This window comes from Herpailurus yagouaroundi, unplaced genomic scaffold, assembly GCF_014898765.1.
Source record: "Herpailurus yagouaroundi ecotype Mexico unplaced genomic scaffold, PumYag 192, whole genome shotgun sequence".
Classification (NCBI taxonomy): domain Eukaryota; kingdom Metazoa; phylum Chordata; class Mammalia; order Carnivora; family Felidae; genus Herpailurus; species Herpailurus yagouaroundi.
The window spans coordinates 19,792,347-19,812,311 of NW_024412423.1; the positions used below are offsets into that span (position 1 = coordinate 19,792,347).

The 19,965-nt window shown below is 45.8% G+C and overlaps 2 protein-coding genes across 3 annotated transcripts in view; both read left to right on the forward strand.

Annotated features, from left to right (window-relative positions):
• Nucleotides 1-10,440, forward strand: part of RAD50 (RAD50 double strand break repair protein) — a 97,137-nt gene extending 86,697 nt beyond the window's left edge. The window contains exon 25 of the mRNA XM_040444426.1: nucleotides 10,326-10,440. Within this exon, the coding sequence (XP_040300360.1) occupies nucleotides 10,326-10,425 (100 nt within the window). The 3' untranslated portion in view covers nucleotides 10,426-10,440. The remainder of the gene's footprint in view (nucleotides 1-10,325) is intronic.
• Nucleotides 10,441-11,207: 767 nt separating this feature from the next.
• On the forward strand, nucleotides 11,208-16,129 carry IL13 (interleukin 13). Of its 2 annotated transcripts, none has more exons than XM_040444432.1 (5): nucleotides 11,208-11,895; nucleotides 12,135-12,932; nucleotides 14,341-14,394; nucleotides 14,635-14,742; nucleotides 15,106-16,129. In XM_040444432.1, the coding sequence occupies exons 2-5, from the start codon at nucleotides 12,648-12,650 to the stop codon at nucleotides 15,211-15,213; spliced, it is 555 nt and encodes a 184-aa protein (XP_040300366.1). In that variant the 5' UTR covers nucleotides 11,208-11,895; nucleotides 12,135-12,647; the 3' UTR covers nucleotides 15,214-16,129. The 2 variants fall into 2 exon arrangements, with proteins under 2 accessions (XP_040300366.1, XP_040300367.1); XM_040444433.1 differs by having other exon boundaries at nucleotides 14,638-14,742.
• Nucleotides 16,130-19,965: the final 3,836 nt, after the last annotated feature.

The following is a 19,965-nucleotide window of genomic DNA, read 5'->3' on the forward strand; positions in this document are numbered from 1 at the left end:
ACATCATAAAAATAATTTTTAAAAATGTTCCAAGATCTCTAAGTGTGAATATAGAAATATCTTCTTATAAAGATATGTGAGAGAGGTGCCCGGGTGGCTCAGTTGGTTGAGCTTTTGACTCTTGATTTCAGCTCAGGTTATGATCTCAGGGTCATGGGATCAAGTGCCCTGTCAAGCTCTGCACTGAGCGTGAGGCCTGCTTGGGATTCTCTCTCTCTCCTTCCCTCTGCCCCTCTCCTTTGCTCACACACTCTCAATCTCTAAAATAAACAAATAAATAAAGATATGTGAGAAAAAGCAAGCTGCAAAAGGTGTACAGGATGCTACATCATATGCAGGAATGAGAAAAAAAAATAAAACTGTATATCCATACCTTCTTATAAACTCAGAAAGGATATACCAAAAAAACTAATAAGAGTGATTATTTGTGAGTGGGGTTGATGCATCCCACTGAATTTTTTCATATATACAGTTTTGATTTTTGATCCATGTGAATAGAACTGCAAAATTAGAAGTAAAAATCAAAATACTCTGCAGGAACCAGTGGTGAGGTAGAGAAACTTAAATTCTAACTGATGAGTTGCTGGAGGCTCATCATAGACAAGTCGGAGATTAAAATCTGAGAGCCCCAGTCATCAGGGCCCCACCCCCAGACTTTTCTGAGATGTGCCTCTAGTAATTCACCATTTCCTTGGTAAATATAAGAGAACAATGCCCTGTGCTTCCAGCAGAGTGAAGGGAAATGAAACATTTTGAAACATGCCAGAGCACTGTGTTTCTTCTTAATAATGTCTGCTCTCAGGAGAAACTATCTAATCAAAGCCCAACAAACCTGCTGGAGTTTTATCAGAGCCTAACTGGCCTGGGGGGGGGGGGGGAGAGAAATACCCAGCTCCAATAGACTCTAGGTTTCCACGTGGAGGAAGGGAGATACCCGATTTCAGCCCACTCCAGCAGTCCCGTCCCATGGAAGGTCCAGGGGGACTGAGAAGCATGTGTGAAGTTCACAGTACAGAAGTACAGGCTAACTAAGAGGAAATCCTGCTACTCATGGGCCCAATAAGAATACTTCTCCTCCCATCACAAAACACAGTTAGAAAAGACAGCAAGCATTAAACCACACTCACATATGGCAGAGATATTGAGACGGTCAGCCTAGAAGTTTAAAACAAGTATGATTTAAGATGCTAAGCATCCTCATAGACAAAGTAGACAGCATGCAATAATGGATAGGCAATATAAACACAGACAGACATTCTTCTTTTTAAGTTTATTTATCTTCCAGAGACAGAGACAGAACGTGAGCAGGTGAAGGGCAGAGAGAGAGGGAGACACAGATTCCGAAGCAGGCTCCAGGCTCTGAGCTGTCAGCACAGAACCCGGTATGGTGCTCAAACTCAAAAACAGTGAGATCATGACCTGAGTCAAAGTTGGACGCTTAACTGAGCCACCCCAGGCACTCCGAGAAATAGACATTCTAAGAACAAACAATAAAAGAAATGCTAGAGCTCAAAAACACTGACAAAAATGAAAAATGTCTTTGATGAGCTTATTGATCGACTACACACAGCTGAGGAAAGAATCTCTGAGTTTGCCTATTTCTCAACAGAAACCACCAATACTGAAAAGTAAAAAGAATAAAAGACTGGGAAAAAGCAAAAACAAAATATCCAAGAACTGTGGGACAGCCACCAAAAGTGTAACCGAAGCATGATCAGAATTCCAAGAGCAGAGGAAAGAGAGAAGGGAACAGAAGAAATGCTGGAAACAATGACTAAAAATTCCCCAAATTAATGTCAGACAGCAAACCACAGATCCAGGAAGCTCCAAGAACAGCGAGCATAAAAAATGCCCCCATCCCAATTTACCTAGACATAGCATTTTCAAACTTCAGAAAACCAAAAATTAAGAAAAAATCCTAACAGATGTCAGAGGAGAAAAAAAAAATACTTCACCTATAGAAGAGCAAAGATCAGAATTACACCTACTTCTCTTTATTTTTTTTTTAAAATTTTTAACGTTTATTTATTCTTGAGACAGAGAGAGACAGAGCATGAACAGGGGGAGGGGCAGAGAGAGAGGGAGACACAGAATCTGAAACAGGCTCCAGGCTCTGAGCTGTCAGCACAGAGCCTGACACGGGGCTTAAACTCACGGAGTGCGAGATCATGACCTGAGCTCAAGTCGGACGCCCAACCGACAGAGCCACCCAGGTGCCCCACACCTACTTCTCTTTAAAAGGCAAAGCAAGAAGATAGCAAACTGAAATATTTTAAATGTTGAGAGGAAAAAACCACATGAATATAAAATTCTGCACCCTGTAAAATTATACTTCAAAACTGAAGGAGAAATAAAGACTTTCTCAAACAGACAAATATTTGAGGCAATCTGTTTCTAGTAGACCTGCCATGCAAGAAGTGTTAATTAAAAAAAAAAAGAAATTCTTAAGACAGAAGAAAAATGACAAAATTCAGATCTATATAAAGAAAGGAAGAACATTGGAGAAGGAAGAGTGAAGGCAAAATAAAAACACTTATTGTTGTTATTCTTCATCTAACATAATTTGTTTGAAGTAAAAGCAACAACATATTTGATTATTTTTACTTATATGTAAGACTATGTAAGTGTATACACACACACACATATATGTATACACATACATACTTATATATAAGTTAAATGAATGCCAACAATGAGAGAAGGAATGGAAGGGGGGATTTAGTATTATTATAAGTTACTCACACTAACCATGGAGCAATATAGGGTTATTTTAAAAATTGACTTGGATTAATTCTAAATGTATATTACCAACTACAGACCAATCACTAAAAAAAAATTAAAAAAGTAGTATAACTGATGTACTAATAAAGGAGAGAAAAATGAATAATCTAAAGTGCTCAGTTAAAACCACAAAAGGCAGGGACATCTGGTTGGCTCAGGTCATGACCTCACAGTTTTTGAGTTCGAGCCCCACACCAGGCTCTCTGCTGTACGTCTCCCACTCATGCACTCTCTCAAAAAGAAAAAATAAACATTAAGAAAACCACAAAAGGCAGAAAAAGAGTGGTGGACAAAAATAAGAACAAGGACAACAAATAGAATCAGTAACAATTATGGTGGATATTAATTCAACTACATCAATAATCACTTTGAACACCAATGGCCTAAATGTACCAATTATTTATAGATTGTCAGAGTAGGTCAAGAAACAAGACCCAATTATAAACCTATTTTAAATATAAAGACAAATCTAGATAAATGTTAGTAGATAGAGGAAAATGTACCATGATAACACTGATTTTAAAAAAAAGCAAGAGTAGCTATATTAATACTAATAATATAATAATTTCACACAAAGCAGCCTTCAAAGCAAAGAAAGTTATCAGGGATAAAAAAAGGGCATTACATAATTATAAAGGAGTCAATTCTCCAAGAAGATATAACAGTCCTTAATGCCATGCTTCTAACAACACAGTTTCAAAATGCATGAGACAAAAGCTGTTAGAACTAGGGTATTGGATGAATCCAGTATTATAGCTGAAGACTTCAACACGTGTCTATCAGAAATGGGTAAGTCCAGCAAGCAGAAGATGAGTAAGGACAGAGTTAAATTCAAGAGCACCATCAATCGACTGGACCTAATGGACACCCAAAGACTATTTCATTCAGCAACAGGATACATATTCTCTTCAAGCTCACACAAAAAGTTCATCAAGACAGAGCACCATTTTGAGCCACAAAACATACCTTAACAAATTTTTAAGAAAAAAGATCTTCCTCAACTCAGGATGGAGTTACAGCCTGATAAACTCATTGTAAGTTGAAAGTAAGTCCAAAATGCATTTAATATACCTAACTAACGGAACATGATAGGTTAGGCTAGCCTACCTTAAATACACTCAGAACACTTACATTAGCCCACATGTGGGCAAAATCATCTAACACAAAGCCTATTTTGTAGTAAACTGTTGAATGTATCATATAATTTATTGCACACTATCCTGAAAATACAAAGAACAGAATGACTCTTTGAGTACAAGATGGTTTTAAGCGCATCCTTCGATTACCCTTGTGACTGTGTGGTTGACTGGGAGCTACAGCTCATCTCCCCTGGTCAGCATCACAAGACAGCAGAGTACCACAAAAAGATAGTCTGGGAAAAGGTCAAAATTGAAAATGTCAAGTGTGGTTTCTACTGAATGTGTATCATTTTCATACCACCATAAAGTCAAAAAAATCAGAAGTCAAACCACTGTAAGTTGGGCACCATCTGTAGAAATCATACAATGCCTAACTCTCATGGAATTAAATTAGAAATCAATAAAAGAAAGAGAGTAGAAAAATTCCAAAATATGTGGAGATTAAACAAAAAATTTCTAAATAATACATGGGTCAAAGAAGTAATCTCAAGGAATATTAAATACTATTTTGAACTAAAAGGAAAGTGAAAACTCAAGTTGCCAAAATTTGTAGGATGTGGTGAAAATAGTGCTTAGAGGAAAATTTACAACATTAAGCACATCCATTAGAAAATAAGAAAGATAAAAAAAATCAAACATCTAATCTTCTGCCTTAGGAAACTAGAAAAAGAAGAGCAAATTAAATCCAAAGAAAGCAGAAGAAAAGAAATAATGAGAATAAGAATAGAAATCAATGAAATTAAAGATGAAAATCAGTACACAAAATCAATAAAACCAAAACCAGGTTCTCTGAAAATATCAATAAAGTCAATAATCCTCTAGCCAGGCTAACCAAGAGAAAAATAGATGACATTAATTACTAATAACATAAGTGAAAGAGGGATATCACTACAGACACCATGGACTTTTTTTTTCAGGCCCCACAGACATTAAAAGGATAAGAAAGCAATACAACGAAAAATTCTATGCCCGCATTTTTTTTTAATGTTTACTTATTTTTGAGAGAGAGAGAGTAAAAGCAGAGGAGGGGCCAAGAGAGAGGAGGACCAAGGATCTGTGCCAACAATAATGAGCCCAAAGCAGGGCTCAAACTTATGAACTATGAGATCACGACCCAAGCCAAAGTCTAACGCTCAACAGACTGAGCCAACCAGGCGCCCCAATGCCCACAAACGTAATAATATAGATGAAATGGATCAATTCCTTGAGAGATACAATCACCTAGAACTCACATAACAGGAAACAGGCAATCTGATTAGGCTTATATCTATTAAAGAAATTTAATAATAATTAATAACCTTCTAAAACAGAAAGCACCAGGCCCAGATGGGTTCACTGGTGAATTCTCCAAACATTTAAGGAAGAAATTATACCAATTTTCTACAACCTCTTTCTATGAGGTCAGCATTACCCTAATACCAAAATGGACAAACACATTAAGAAAACTACACACCAATATCTCTTATGAAGATAGTTGTAAAAATTTTCAACAAAATATTAGTAAAGTGAATCTAACAATGTATAATAAGAATTATACCCCATAACCAACTGGTATTTATCTCTGATAGGCAAGGCTGGTTAAATATTCAAAAATCAATTAATATAATCCATTACATTAACAGTCTAAAGAAGAAAAACCACATGATAATATTAATAGACACAGAAAAAGCATTTGGCAAAATCTATCACCAAGTTATGATAAAAAGTCTCATTAACCTAAGAATAGAGGGGAGCTTCCTCAACTTGATTTTTAAAAAAATACAAAAACCTGTAGCTAGCATCAGACTTCATGGTGAGAAACTCAAAGCTCTTCCACAAAATCCAGAAGAAGGCAAGGATATCCCCTCTTACTATTGCTTTTCAACATCATGCAGGAATTCTTAGCTAATGAAACAAAACCAGAAAAGCAAATAAAAGGTATACAGGTTAGGAATGAAAAACTAAAACTGTCTTTGTTCGAAGATGACATGACATCAAAGTACAAAATCCAAGAGTGAATAAAAAAAAAAAAAAAGTGGAACAAAAAAGCAATTATAGCAGTGTTTCAGGATACAAGGTTAACACACAAAAGCTGATCGTTTTCCTACATACCAGCAATAAACAAGTGGAATTTGAAATTAAAAACACAGTATTAGCAACCCCAAAATGAAATAAACATATACAGGGGCACCTGGATGGCTCAGTTGGTTGAACGTCCGACTTTAGCTCAGGTCATGATCTCATGGTTCATGGGTTCAAGCCCTGCGTGGGGCTCTGTGCTGACAGCTCAGAGCGTGGAGTCTGCTTCAGATTCTGTGTCTCCCTCTCTCTCTGCCCCTACCCTGTTTGTGTTTTGTCTCTCTCTCAAAAATAAATAAACATTAAAAAAATTATTTTTAAATACACATATATACTATATATATATATATATATATACACACACACACAATCTAACAAATATGTATAAGGTCTATATAAGAAAAACTAGAAAATCTTGATGAAAGAAATCAAAGAACTAAATAAATGGAGAGATAGCCAAGTTCATGGACAGGAAAACTCAATATTGTCAAGATGTCGTTCTCCCCAAATTAATCCACAGATTCAATGCAATCCCAATCAAAATCCCAACAAGTTATTTTGTAGACATCAAGAAAGTGATTCTGAAGTTTAGATGGAAAGGGAAAAGACTCAGAATAGACAACACAATATTGAAGGAGAAGAAAAAGTTGAAGAACTGATACCACCCAGTATCAAGACTTGCTATAAAGCTACAGTAATCAGGACAGTGTGATACTGGAAAAAGATAGACAGGTAGATCAAAGGAACAGAATGAAGAGCCCAGAAACAGACCGCCATAAATACAGTCAACTGTTATTTGACAAAGGAACAGAGGTAATTCACTTGAGCAAAGATAATCTTCAATAAATGACAATGGAACTGGACATTCACATCCCAAAAATAGACACAGACGTTACAGGTTTCACAAAAATTAATTCAAAATGGATCACAGACCTAAATATAAAAGCAAACTATCAAACTTCTATAAGATAATATAGGATAAAATGTCTATGACTTTGGGTTTGGTGATGACTTTTTATGTGCAACACCAGAGGCACAATCTATGAAAGAAAGAAATAACAAGCTGGACTTCATTAAAAGTAAGAATTTCTAGCCTGCAAAATATACTGTTAAGAGAATGAGCACAAGCCACAAACTGGGAGAAAATATTGCAAAAGACATATAGATAAAGTATTGTCCAAAAATTCAACAATTAGAAAACAACCCAATTTTAAAAAGGGCCAAACATCTTAATGGACACCTCACCAAAGAAGTTATACAGGTGGTAAATGAGTACATGAAAACATCATATATTATCAGGAAATTAAATTAAAACCACAGTGAGCTACCATTACATACCTATTAGGAGGGTTAAAATCCAAACCGCTAACATCACCAAAATTTCATGAGGATGTGGAGCGACAGGAACTCTCTCATTTATTTGTTGCCAAGTGACAATGCAAAATAGTGTGGCCATTTTGGAAGACACTTTGACAATTACAAAATGAAACATGCTCTTAACATATGATCCAGTGATCACTTTCCTTGGTATTTATGCAAATGAATTGAAAACTTATGTCCACAGAAAAACCTGCATACAGATGTTTAATAGCAGCCTTATTTATAACTGCCAAACCTTGGAAGCAAACAAGATATCCTTCAGTGGGTGAATGGGTCAATGAACTTGGTACATCCAGATAATAGAATATCATTCAGCACTAAAAAGGAGACACCAAGTCATGAAAAGACATGAAGGAATTTAAATACATAGTACTAAATGGAAGGAGTCAATCTGAAAAGGCTAGACATTGTATGATTCCAACTATATGACATTTTGGAAAATGCAAGACTAAGGAGACAATAAAAAGATCATTGGTTGCTAGGGGTTAGTAGGGAAGGAAGGACAAAGAGGTGGATTACAGAGGATTTTTAGGGCAGTGAAACTACTCCATGTGATATTACAACAGTGGTTACATGCCATCATACATTTGTTAGAACTCACAGAATATGCACCACCAAGAGTGAACCCTGAAATAAATTATGAATTCTGGGTGATAATGATGTGTCAATGTAGACTTATCACTTGTAACAAATGTACCACTTTGGCAGGGAATATTGATAATTGGGAAGGCTATGTATGTGCAGGGTCAGGAGTATATGGTAACCCTGGACTTCCTGTTCAATTTCATTGTGAATCTAAAACTCCTCGGGTGCCTGGGTGGGTCAATCGGTTGAACATCAGGCTTTGGCTCAGGTCATGATGTCGCGGTTGGTGGGTTCAAGCCCTGCATCGGGATCTGTACTGACACCTCAGAGCCTGGAGCCAGCTTCAGATTCTGTGTCTTCCTCGATCTCTGCCCCTCCCCCACTCAAGGTGTGTTTCTGTCTCCAAAATAAATAAACATATAAAAAATTTTTTTAACTCCTCTAAAAAAATCTATTTTTTAAAAAGCAATGACTCTACATTTTTTAATCTAACTTGACATCTAATTTTTTAAATTATTTTTTTGAGAGCAAGAGAGAGCGAGAGCAGGAGAGAGAGAGAGAGAGAGAGAGAGAGCGAGCGAGCAGGGGAGGGGCAGACAGAAAGGGAGACACAGAATCCGAAGCAGGCTCCAGGCTCTGAGCTGTCATCACAAAGCCCAATGCGGGGCTCAAACTTGTGAACAGGGAGATTATGAACTGAGCCAAAGTCGATCACTTAACCAACTGAGCCACCCAGGTGCCCCCATAAGACTTTTTAAATAAAATAAATTGAAGTTTTTGGTTTTTTTTTTCCAAGAAAGAAAACTGCCCAAAACTTAATGACATGTCTTCAGTTTAAAAGGACCCACTGTGCATCTGACACCCTAGAGGAAAACAAAACTACCCCAAGGTAACTGTAAAATGTGGAGCATGGGAGCCCAGAAAATTTCCTACAAATTTCTAAAGAGACAGCTAGAAAAGATGTGGATTCAAAATGCATTTGGACTTCTGAGCAGCAATATTGGAAGATAGGACACCATGGTAAAGGCATTAAAAATTCTAAAAGAAAATTATTTCCTGCCTGAAATTCTGTGTTGTTAGGATGTGTTTCCCCAACAAAGAAGAAGACCTGAAATGCAAGGATCAGGAAGGTCACACAGGAGAGAGGCAAAGGGAAGTCTCAGGAGGGGGGTGACAGGAGACCTCAGAATGACAGCCAGCCAAGCAAGTTGTCAGAGGGTGCTGTCCAGGTCAGTCAGAGCAACTCAGCAGGCTCCAGGGCAGACTTTTTGGAGAAAATGAAATTGTGCGAATAACTCATTTGCCCAAGTCTAATGAGAAGATATTTACATAAGCAGCCAAGAATGTAGGGTCAAATCACAGAGGAAAAGAGAATGAAGCAAGTGGAAAAAACTATTCACTCCAGAAGAAAAAGCTTTGAGGGGAAATAAAAGTAATCTAATTGTAGTTAACTACACGTCCCAGCTTTGAATATATTGGTTTTTTTTTGAAATTTTAAAAAAAAAAAAAAAAAAAAAAGGGTCTGACTGACCGGGAACTCTGATCTACTGTATAAGGAGAATGAGAAAAAGGTAAGGATGCAAGTGCAAGAAGGAAGGCAAGGAGGAAAGAAAATTAAATATTCATCATAGACCATAGTAAATGCCTACCCCCGAAAATCAAGAAAATTGAGAAACACAGAGGACATAAATTCCAAAAGAAACAGTTAAAATCATGGCTCCTCAGAGAAGAGGCTAATGGGGTGGGGGGAGGGGGCTGGGCTGCTTGTCGGCAACTGAAGGCTCTGCCATTTTATCTCCCTTGCCAGTTAACAAGGTAACTAACAAGTTCATGGATGCTGGCAGGTGACGGGAGACCCTTGGATCAGAGACAAAGAGGAGCTTGTTATGCACGATAATAGTATTAGAGCATTATTTTTTATTTTGTCCTCTGCACCGCGGTTCTCACAGTGTGGTGCCCAGGATCCCAGCCAGCACCTGTGCACAGTGTGGGTTGCAGTACAGGAGAAGAAGCCTGAGCTTAGGGAGACTGAAGTTCTGATCATGGACAGTAAGTCTGTTGCCTTTGGTTTGTGAGGAAGGTGCTGCTGTGTCCAACACTGATTGGCATACAAACATCTTTCAAAAGACACTAAGGAACAAAGAAGGGCACTTAGATCCACGCTCACCAGTCATACAGAAATCCAACAGACCCACGGGGAACTGAAAGTCAAAACTGACATTTTTTACAACCAACCTCCCTGAATGATTTTTTTTTTTTTTTACAAATTACAGGCATGTATAACTCTAATTTTAAAAATTCTACTAAATTAGTTATTTTAGATTATTAAAACAATTCGCCTAACCCTTATTCCCACTGACTGGGCATCTTTTCTTTCCATAGGAGAAACAACTCGAGAGAAAATTGGGAAAGGATGTTTTGCGGAACTTCGCACAGAAAGAGCTGGTCCCGAGGCTGGGCCATCTCAACCCCAGCGACCTGACCAGGGACAAAGAGCAAGGCGCAGAGGCCACGACCCCGCCCTTCCCTAGTCTTCACCACGCCTCCGGAGCAGACTCCCCCCTCCAGCCACCCCCAGGCAGGGAGCGCGTCCTGCACCTGCGGGGCCAGGGTCTGGCGCCCACGCCTCCGGCTGCAGGACAGTAGCAAGCCCCGTGTCGAGTGCAGGGAGCAGCCCGTTCGTAGTTCGTGTTGACTGCAATTATCCAGTCTGTGAATGGAGCCCCCTGAAAATCAGATACCAACAAGCGCATTTGTTACGTAGCCAGCCAGCTGGGGTCTCTCTGCGGGCCAAAGGCCAGGACGGGTTTCCTGAACCCGGCCGGGAGGCGCGGCCCCGATGTCCTTGGTGGCAAGGCAGGAGTCGGGGCGGGCAGGGTCCTCGGCATCAGCAGATGCCCGGCCAGTCGGCGGGCCGGGCGCCCCCCTCGCCGGTGCGCACAGGCGCTCGGGGTACCGGGATGCCGGCATGTCACGCCTGGCGCTGGGTCCCATCACTCCCACCTTGGACGCTCCCGCGCCCGGCCTGCGACCCCCGCGCACGCGAGGAGGGGGGCGGACGCCTCATAGCCTCGAGGAGTCCGCTCCCACCAGTCCCTCCCGCAAGGCCACCGCCCCAGGCAGCGGAGGAGGGCAGAGCCGCGCAGAACCTGTTTATCAGCCCTATCTCTCATTACATACTGGAGTGCTGCCACCAGGCTGTGTGACACCGCTGTGGGCCTTAGTTTCCTCATCTGGGGGGGGGGGGCCGGGGGGCACAAGAGGCAGGGGCTGGCTCAGGACCTACAATTGTGCTGCGAAGTTTGGTTTGGCCTGAAGAGAGGGTGGGAGGAGAGAGTGGGCAAGGCTGGGAGGCTTGTGAACAAGAGCCCCAGCAGTGGCCCTTCATCCCTTCAGAGACCCTTGTGAGGAGGTTGAGCCTCACTGAGGGTAGGACAAAGGGAGCCTGAGCAGACAGAGAGGGGCCTGGAGGGGAAAGCACTGGTTTAGGGGAGGAAGTGGGTGAAGGAGCCAGGCTGACATCAGTAATCAACAGGCAAATAACATAGTTTCTGTTGCAGGGGTTTCTGGAGGACTTCTAGAGAAAGGAGTGAAAAGCAGGTTATGGGCCAGTGTCCCTGAGGGAGAGGGCTGTTCAGGGAAATCCTGGAGTGGGGGGCAGGCCCTGAAACTGCCCTCCACAGCCTTCAATCTGTAGAAACTTGGGTCCCTCAGTGGGGAGGGCTTTGTCCCACAGATAACTGGTGAGCACAGGTGGCCACCCCAGGTCTCAATGGCACTGGGAAGGGTCACACTTTCCAACCTGGGCTAAGGCTGGGTCCTGACTCGTGCCAGTCTGGCATGTCAAGCGTTTCCCATCAGGACGGGCCCACGCTGAAGGCCTGAGTTGTGCACCCCATTTTTAGGCTGTCCACATTCAAAGTTATAATCAAGGCAACTTTAAAAAGAAAAGGTCCCAGGGGCGCCTGGGTGGCACAGTCGGTTAAGCGTCCGACTTCAGCCAGGTCACGATCTCACGGTCCAGGAGTTCGAGCCCCGCGTCAGGCTCTGGGCTGATGGCCTGGAGCCTGTTTCTGATTCTGTGTCTCCCTCTCTCTCTGCCCCTCCCCCATTCATGCTCTGTCTCTCTCTGTCCCCAAAATAAATAAACGTTGAAAAAAAAAAATTAAAAAAAAAAAAAAAAAAGAAAAGGTCCCAGGGAGGATCTCTGATTCTGACTGGATCTTTCAGTGGAGACCTGGGAGTCTGAACTTTTTATCATCCTTTCCACAGTGAGGCCAACAGGGAATCAGGCAGATGAAAAGGAGTGAACTTCACTCTTCTCTTTTTATCCCGTTTGAATTTTGTATCCAAAGCAAGTATTACTCTGGTAATGCAAGAGACCACTTCACTGAAAAAATAAAACCCCTCAATTCCCACATCTGGTAGACTGTGGTCATAGCACTGTCTGCCTAGCACTTCTGGTGACCCAAAGGGTCTCAGGACAGGAGCTGGGCAGGCACTCGGGGCGGTCACCAAGCAAAACTGCTAGAGCTCCAGCTGGCTTGGCCGACACCAGGCTGCCCTCTTCCCTAATGCTGGAGTAAGCCCACCCATATCTTGAAAATTGCCCCAGACCCCCTCACTGCTAAGTCCACAAGAAATCAAATTCTTTCCTTTATGTGACACTGGATTTTCCACAAAGTAAAATCAAGATGAGTAAAGATGTGGTTTCTAGATAGTACCCGACAAAGCGGAGACCAGGGTGGGAGGCGTCACACTTGGCCTATAAAAGCTACCGCAAGAGGCCAAGGCCACAAGCCACTCAGCTTAGGCCAGCCTACGTGTCTGCTCCTCGCTCCTCCTGTGTTAGCTCTAGGCTCCATGGCGCTCTGGCTGACCGTGGTCATTGCTCTCACCTGCCTTGGTGGCCTTGCCTCCCCGAGCCCTCACTCAAGGAGGGAGCTCAAGGAGCTCATTGAAGAGCTGGTCAACATCACCCAGAATCAGGTGAGTACGCTGGTGCTAGGGTGGGTAACTCTCAGGCAGGGTAATTGGTCATTGTTCAGGCCATGAAGGTTGGGCCGTGCCAAGAGGCCTGTGGGGCCTGAAGAAGCCCCATGGACCAGGACAGGCCCAGCCATGAGGGAGAGGTGCTGGGCCAGCGGTTGGGGGAATAGCACAACGGACGGCCCCATAAAGAGATTTGGCTGAGCCCCCAAGGACCACCTGTTCCCCTGGCCTGGCCCTGCCTGCCAAGACCAGCTCCTACTCAGCTGTTCAAGAAGAGAGGTTAGCAGAGAGAGGCCAGCACCCTCCCAGGGCGATTTAGAATTTGCCAAATGGATGTGAACAGAATAATGGGGCCATTATTCGCAGTAGTTTGGTTAAGCCCATTCTTATGGAAAAATTCACTAGTAGTCAGCTCCTGTCCCCAGTGGTGATGGCTCACACTTTGAGTAATTTTTGTGTGCCAAGGCTAGTGCTGTGCTTTTCATCTCATTTCATCACTTCCAACCATCTCAAGAGACAGGTGCGATGACCCTATTCTACTAAGCTGCATTAAGGTTGACAAAAGCCAGATTCAAACCAGGCCTGGGTGACACCGGGTGCCCATATTCCAAACTGCAGTGTCCTCCGATTCGGAAGACAGGGTTTAAAAAAAATTTTTTTTTTTTTAAATTTTTTTTAACCTTTATTTATTTTTGAGACAGACAGAGACAGAGCATGAACGGGCGAGGGGCAGAGAGAGAGGGAGACACAGAATCGGAAACAGGCTCCAGGCTCCGAGCCATCAGCCCAGAGCCCGACGCGGGGCTCGAACTCACAGACCGTGAGATCGTGACCTGAGCTGAAGTCGGACGCTTAACCGACTGAGCCACCCAGGCGCCCCCAAAATTTTTTTTTATTAATGTTTATTTTTGAGAGAGAGGGAGAGAAACAGGGCGAGAGTGGGGGAGGGCAGAGAGAGAGGGAGACACAGAATCCAAAGAAGGCTCACAGCTCTGAGCTGTCAGCACAGAGCCCGATACAGGGCTTGAACTCATAAACCACGAGATCATGACCTGAGCCAAAGTCAGACGTTTCACTGACTGAGCCACCCAGGGGCTCCTCCAGAAGATAGAGTTTTATACACGAGTGCCCACCGCCTCCCATCTGACTGACCTGGCCTCCCCTCCTCTCTCACCCAATGCTGCCCTGGCTATGGGAAGCTTCACTCAAGGCTGTGTCACTCAGATTTTTCTCTCTCAGCCCCCAAACCCTGTACAATGGATCTCCCTCAGTATGCAGAGCAGGAAATTAAGTTCAGGAACACTGAGGGGTCCCAGGCCTGCCTCTGTGCTACACCGGGTTGCCTGTGGGGCCTGATCGCTATGGAGACCTACCCTGCGATTTTGCTGTCTTTTTGCTCCTTCAGGTATCCCTCTGCAATGGCAGCATGGTGTGGAGCGTCAACCTGACAACTGGCATGGTGAGGACCCCTTGGAAGCTGGGAGGGAGGTGGCTGAGGCTGTAGGTCTTATGTGTGTCTTTCCTCACTTGCAAGGCTTAGGGGTTCCACGCAAGCGCAGTTTGGACCTTCCCCACCACCCAAAGCTACCTCCGTCAAGACTCTCAGCCCCCTCCTCCTGTGAAGTCACTGAAGGTGCTGCCTAAGCCATACGGCTGGGGGTTCCCAGCAGGGCCTGACACCCCTGTGTTCTTCTCCCAGCAGTACTGTGCAGCCCTAGAATCTCTCATCAATGTCTCTGACTGCACTGCCATCCAAAGGACCCAGAGGATGCTGAAAGCCCTGTGCACTCAGAAACCCTCAGCAGGGGTAAGGCGCCCTGCCCTGTACCCCTCAACCCTGCACCCACTCCTGCCAGCCCTGGGCTCACCCTAGAAGCTCCGGGGGGAACCTAGCTGAGCATCTGAGGCAAGCGTCCACCCGGGGGGCGGATCCACGGTGGCAACAGGAACATGGCCTCCGGGATTTCCAAGACCTGGTCTTGAGAGCTTCCGACTCCCACCTGAGCTTCAGTTTCCATATCGGTGAAATGTGGGCACTAACAGACTAACAGTACCCGCCCCGTGGGGCTTTTGTGAGGATTAAATAAGCCAGTTCCTGGAAAGCCCCTGGCAGAAGCTGGGCATCTTTGCTCTGGAGTCCCATTAATGCCCTGGCCTCTTTTTCCCACAGCAGATTTCCAGTGAGCGCAGCCGAGACACCAAAATTGAAGTGATCCAGTTGGTAAAAAACCTGCTCAACCATCTAAGGAGAAATTTTCGCCATGGAAATTTCAAATGAAGGATGAAAACCTAGCATGGCTATTTGCAGAGGCAGACCTGACCGTTTAAGTTATAGATTCATTTTTCTTTCAGAAGTTTCAAATTACTTGGGGAGATGGCGGGGGGATGGGAGGGGGGCACGATTTCCTTAGCTTAGACCTCAGCCTGTGCTGCCTGCCCTCGCCTAGCCGACCCCAGCTGCCCTTGCCTTGGTGCACAGGGCCCTCCTCCATCTGGGCTCTGAGTTCTGTGAACAACCAGGGGCAGGGGTGGGGGAGGGGGGGCGGAGCACTGCCTCTCACGACTGCCCCCTCCTTAGAGGGAATGGCAGCATTACACCAAGGACGCCACCTTGGCAGACACGTATGGGAGGCGGACCTGCTCTATACGGGGACAGCTAAGGCAGACAGCGGCTCAGGCATATCTCTTCTTGGCCTTATTTATTACTGTGTGTTATTTAAACAAATGTTGTTTGTCTGTGCTGGGGACAGGGAGGGACTGTCACCACCAGAACCTTGAGCTGGGGGCCCAGTGACTTGGGCTTTAGGAGTCCCTGGGAATAAGCACTGTGTGCAAAATTCTGCTACCTCACTGGGGTCCTGGGGCCGACACAGGGGACAGGAGAGAGGGCTGGAGTAGCTGCTCTTGTCTGCCAGCCAGCAGTTGGCCCTCAGCCAAGAAGTAATTTATTGTTTTTCCCTGTATTTAAAGTTAAGAAATAAAATGTTATCAAAGAGTTAATAATATATAGAAGAGCAGCCTAGAATGCTGCATCTGGTGTGTGTGGACTGTGGGGAGGGGTCATTGAATGTCTTGTTTCACCGACTTTGTCAAAGGAAGCCAGAAATAAAGACAGTGACAAGAGACCTGATGATGTTTGTCTTTTACTGTGGCCTTTGGGAATCCTGGCCTATGTTCTTCTGGAGGCAGGGCAGTGGGAGGGGCGGGGGAGTTAGGGACAGGACCTGGGCTGGAAGGAAGTAAGCGACCCCCCAGGGGTGTGGGCTGCCACCCACAGGGAGGCAGAGGAAGCCTGGGCCCTGACTTCTGGGTTCATGGAGGACATGAGAGGAGGAGGAGGAGGAGCAATTAGGAACCTCAGAAGTCATCTTATGATCACGGTTATGATGAGTGGCCAGCCTATGTGTAGCACCACCCACACAACCTCTGGTGTCTCCCCCACAACCTCTCTGAGGCTCAGGGGAGAAAAGGCTATATGCCCAAGGTCACACACCTGGTGAGGAGCAAAGCCAGGATGAGAAGCCAGAACTCACTCCAACTCCAAAGCCCATACACTAAACTACCCAGCCTATCTCTGTCCAAATGTCATCTCACCTAAATGTATGGCCTTTATCATACTGGCATCAACCTATGCGGGCACCTCCCCCGATGGGAAGCTCACTTTCTAGGGAGAGCACAGCCAGTCCTTGGACAGGTGTCATCATTAGTGCATACTCACCACCTCTCTGAACAACTGATTTATGACCCCTGAACTATGGAGTGATGAGTAGAGACCCCAGGTCACAGGGGCCTGGTCAGACTGCTGCCCCAACCAGGTCTTCCTGCCTCTCCCTTGGCCCAGGCCAGCACTAGGAGCACCAGAAGAAGAGGCCTCAGCAAACCACAGCTAATGCTCATGTCTCTCAGGAGCGGTTTACACTGTGAATCTGAGAGGTGCCCATAAGGAGGGGATGCTTTTGCAGTGAGTGGTAGGGTCCTCACAAACCAGTCTCAAACACTGGGTGGCGGGCAGGTACCCTCCCTGAGAAGCCCCGAGCCCTGTGGGAACATCCACAGCAATGTTCAGAAACCAGTGGGGGCAGTCACCTGGGAGCAGTGAGAGGTGATGCTGTGCATGACTCAGGCAACAGAAGCCTTGGCAGGACCTGACCAGGGGCACACAACCACAGGGGCAGCTCCAGGAGCCACTGAAACAGAGCGGACCCCTTGCACCCAGGTAGAAATGAGGGAGGACCTGTGGAGGGGGCACAGGAGCTGAGCGTCCCACAGGCTGTCCGGAGCAGGGACTGGATCGTCTCCGTGGTCCCACAAGGTCTCAGAACCTGCTGAGTCCCACTATATTTGCTGAGGACTGCCTGCGGCCTACACTCCTCCTGCCCTCTGGGCTGGCAATGACTAAGACAGCACATGCACTCAAGGTTTAGCCCCAGAAAGAAGTCTGTAAGCAATGGAGGGTCTGGAGAGGAGAGGTCTACCAGGAAAGCAGGCAACTCGGGGGTGGGGGTAGGAGGTAAGAGCTCTGCAATTCCTCTCCATCCAGAGGTTCAAGAGTTTTGAGCCAGAGGATATTTGTGGAAGATTGATTTTATGTTTATACAAAACTTTTTAGCAATCCAGTCTCTGGCAGCATCACCTCTGACCCACATCCTCTGCCCAACCAGAGCACTGGCCGGTCGGTCCGAAGGAAGATGGAAAGCCTTCAGGTGAAACTCCATGTGAATCTTTCAAGAAGACTGGAAGTGAGGCTGGACTGGGGCAGGGTCCCTTAGGATTTCCTAAGGATGCATTTACTCCAAGTGGTAGTCAGGAGGGTGTACAGCACCAGCAAGGCCACCGGGGCCCCACCACTAGGGGTCCACAGTGCGCCACATCTGCAGGTACCCACAGCTCCCTGCCTGCAGCACTGAGACTGTCCCCAAGACAAGGAACCTGTGGTCACGGATGTGTGCAGTCAGCCAGAGAGGGCTCGGGCCCTGTCAGGAATGATGGACCTCCCAGAGCCACAGAACCAAGCCAGTGCAGGTGGCAAAAGGGAGGAGGGCCCAGCCAGGAATGAGAGAGAAAGAAAAAGATGAAAGAGGAAAAAAGCGTATGTGTCAGCTATTGTGGCTGGGAGCACCACTACCTGGGGACTAAGCCCGGGGTATTTGCTGGGAGTTTCTCTAACCATATGGTCTCACTTCTTCCATGCGAGAAGCAAACCCTGAGCAGGTCCCAGAGAGAAGGGGGGTCGGGAAGAGACAGAGTGCTTGCTGAGTGGGAGGGAGATGCTGGTCATGGGGCCCAGGGTGGGGAGCCCCTTTGCACCCCACGAACCCCAGGCCCCGGAGGTTTCACTGGAAGAGGGGCTGGGGCTCAAGTGAGAAGTGAGACACACTTGAGTTTCCGGTGAACTTGGCTCCAACACCCTCTGTTTGCTGCTCAGATGAGGTGTCAGAAAACACTTCGAGTCACTGCTGGGGTTTCTCTGAGGCTGGCCCTCTCTGAACTGCTCGGGACTCAGGAGGACAAGGGCTTTCGTCTTGTTTCCTTGTGACCCGGAAGCTTGAAGGCTGCGGATCATCAAATCCATCAGCCTGTGGCTTTTTCATTATTATCAACAGGAAAGTGCCTTCTGCGTATTATCTTAATTTAGCTGGTCAGTTGGAGCAAAACCAAAAATCGTTCCTCCCTTGAGCTGACTCCCTTCTAAGCCGGCCCAGCCGAGTCCAAGCTGACCATGTTCCAGGCTGGCCGATGATGGCCTGGGACTCACTGGCCAGTCCTCTGACTTTTCCGGAAGCCCAAACCGGTGTCAGAACTGGGGACTGTATCCACGGTCACCCCTCCCACACACACGCTGCCCACTCCTACACTGAAAAATAAAAGTCATAAAGCCTCATTATCTTCATTCGTTTCTCAGCTCCACCCAAAAGCAACAGAGTAAAGGGTTTGCAACGAACTTTCCCAGATCAACTGATTTCTCAGCAGCAAGGGAGGGCCCCATGACGAAGCCATTTGAAATCCCAGAAGCAATTTTCTACCTACGACCTCACTTTCTGTTGCGCCCTCTCCCTTCCCCTGCACAATGCCTTGTGGAAAGTGGTGCTCTTAAAGCGTCCTTCAGAAACGCCCCCAGCCCGTGCACCACCCAGGCGGACGCTGCTGTGTGGTCACCGGTGACGCAAACATCAACATTAAATATAGCAACCTTCGTCAGTTCCGCTCTCTGCATTACTTGGACAAGCAAACAAGCAAGCAAGCACGTGGCGAGGGCCATTCCTGAAAGCCAGTCTGCTGTGGAGGCTCCTGCAGACCAGAGGGTCGGCGCCCCCTTCTGAGTGCAAGGCCCTAGGCCACAAGAAGCCCCAGCGATACCCCATTAGAAAAGCAATTTTTCATTTAGCATCTCCTTTTTTTGTCCTCGTCTCTGTCTTCCCACCTTTTCTTTAATCAGCATTTATTCATTTCCCACCGAAGGACAAATTTAACTAAGAAAAAAAAAACTAAAACAAAACAACATGAGAATGGTGTCTGGTCCATGAGAGGCTGGGAAGGGCCCCAGGATTGGACTGTTGGGGACCTGAGTTCAATTCTAAGTGCGCTGGGGGAGCTGGCTGTCTCAGGAGCGGATCCGGCACCTGCAGGGGTCCCGCACAATTCCTCCCACGGGCCCATCAGATGCTGTGTTGCCAGTGAGAGAGGAAGGCACACCATTCTTGGGGGGTCTTCACCCAGCCCTGGCCTGCCAGGCTGGTGCAGGGGAATATGTGGGGGATGAGATGGGAAAGGTGGGTCACCAGTCCAGCTCTGAGGCTGAAGTGGCATCAATGCCCCGGGGACAGATGGAGAGGTTCTGCATACTCCTCAGACAGCTTTCCTCTCTCAGAAGAAGAACCTTCCACCTGCTTCTCAAAGAAAAGAGAAGCCAGGAGCCGATGGAGCTACTTCACCTCCATTAGAGAAGCCAGAGTGCACCCTCCTCCCCCTACTTCCCTCCTTATGAGGGGTCCTCCTTGCAACTTTGCTCAGAATCCCATTCCTTGGCCTT

Bases quoted from the DNA above. Each gene is read 5' to 3' on its own strand.
- IL13 (XM_040444432.1), top strand. From the start codon at position 12,648: ATGTGGTTTCTAGATAGTACCCGACAAAGCGGAGACCAGGGTGGGAGG. The intron at 12,933-14,340 runs GTGAGTACGCTG...TTGCTCCTTCAG, and splicing joins TCAACATCACCCAGAATCAG to GTATCCCTCTGCAATGGCAG. The intron at 14,395-14,634 runs GTGAGGACCCCT...TTCTTCTCCCAG, and splicing joins TCAACCTGACAACTGGCATG to CAGTACTGTGCAGCCCTAGA.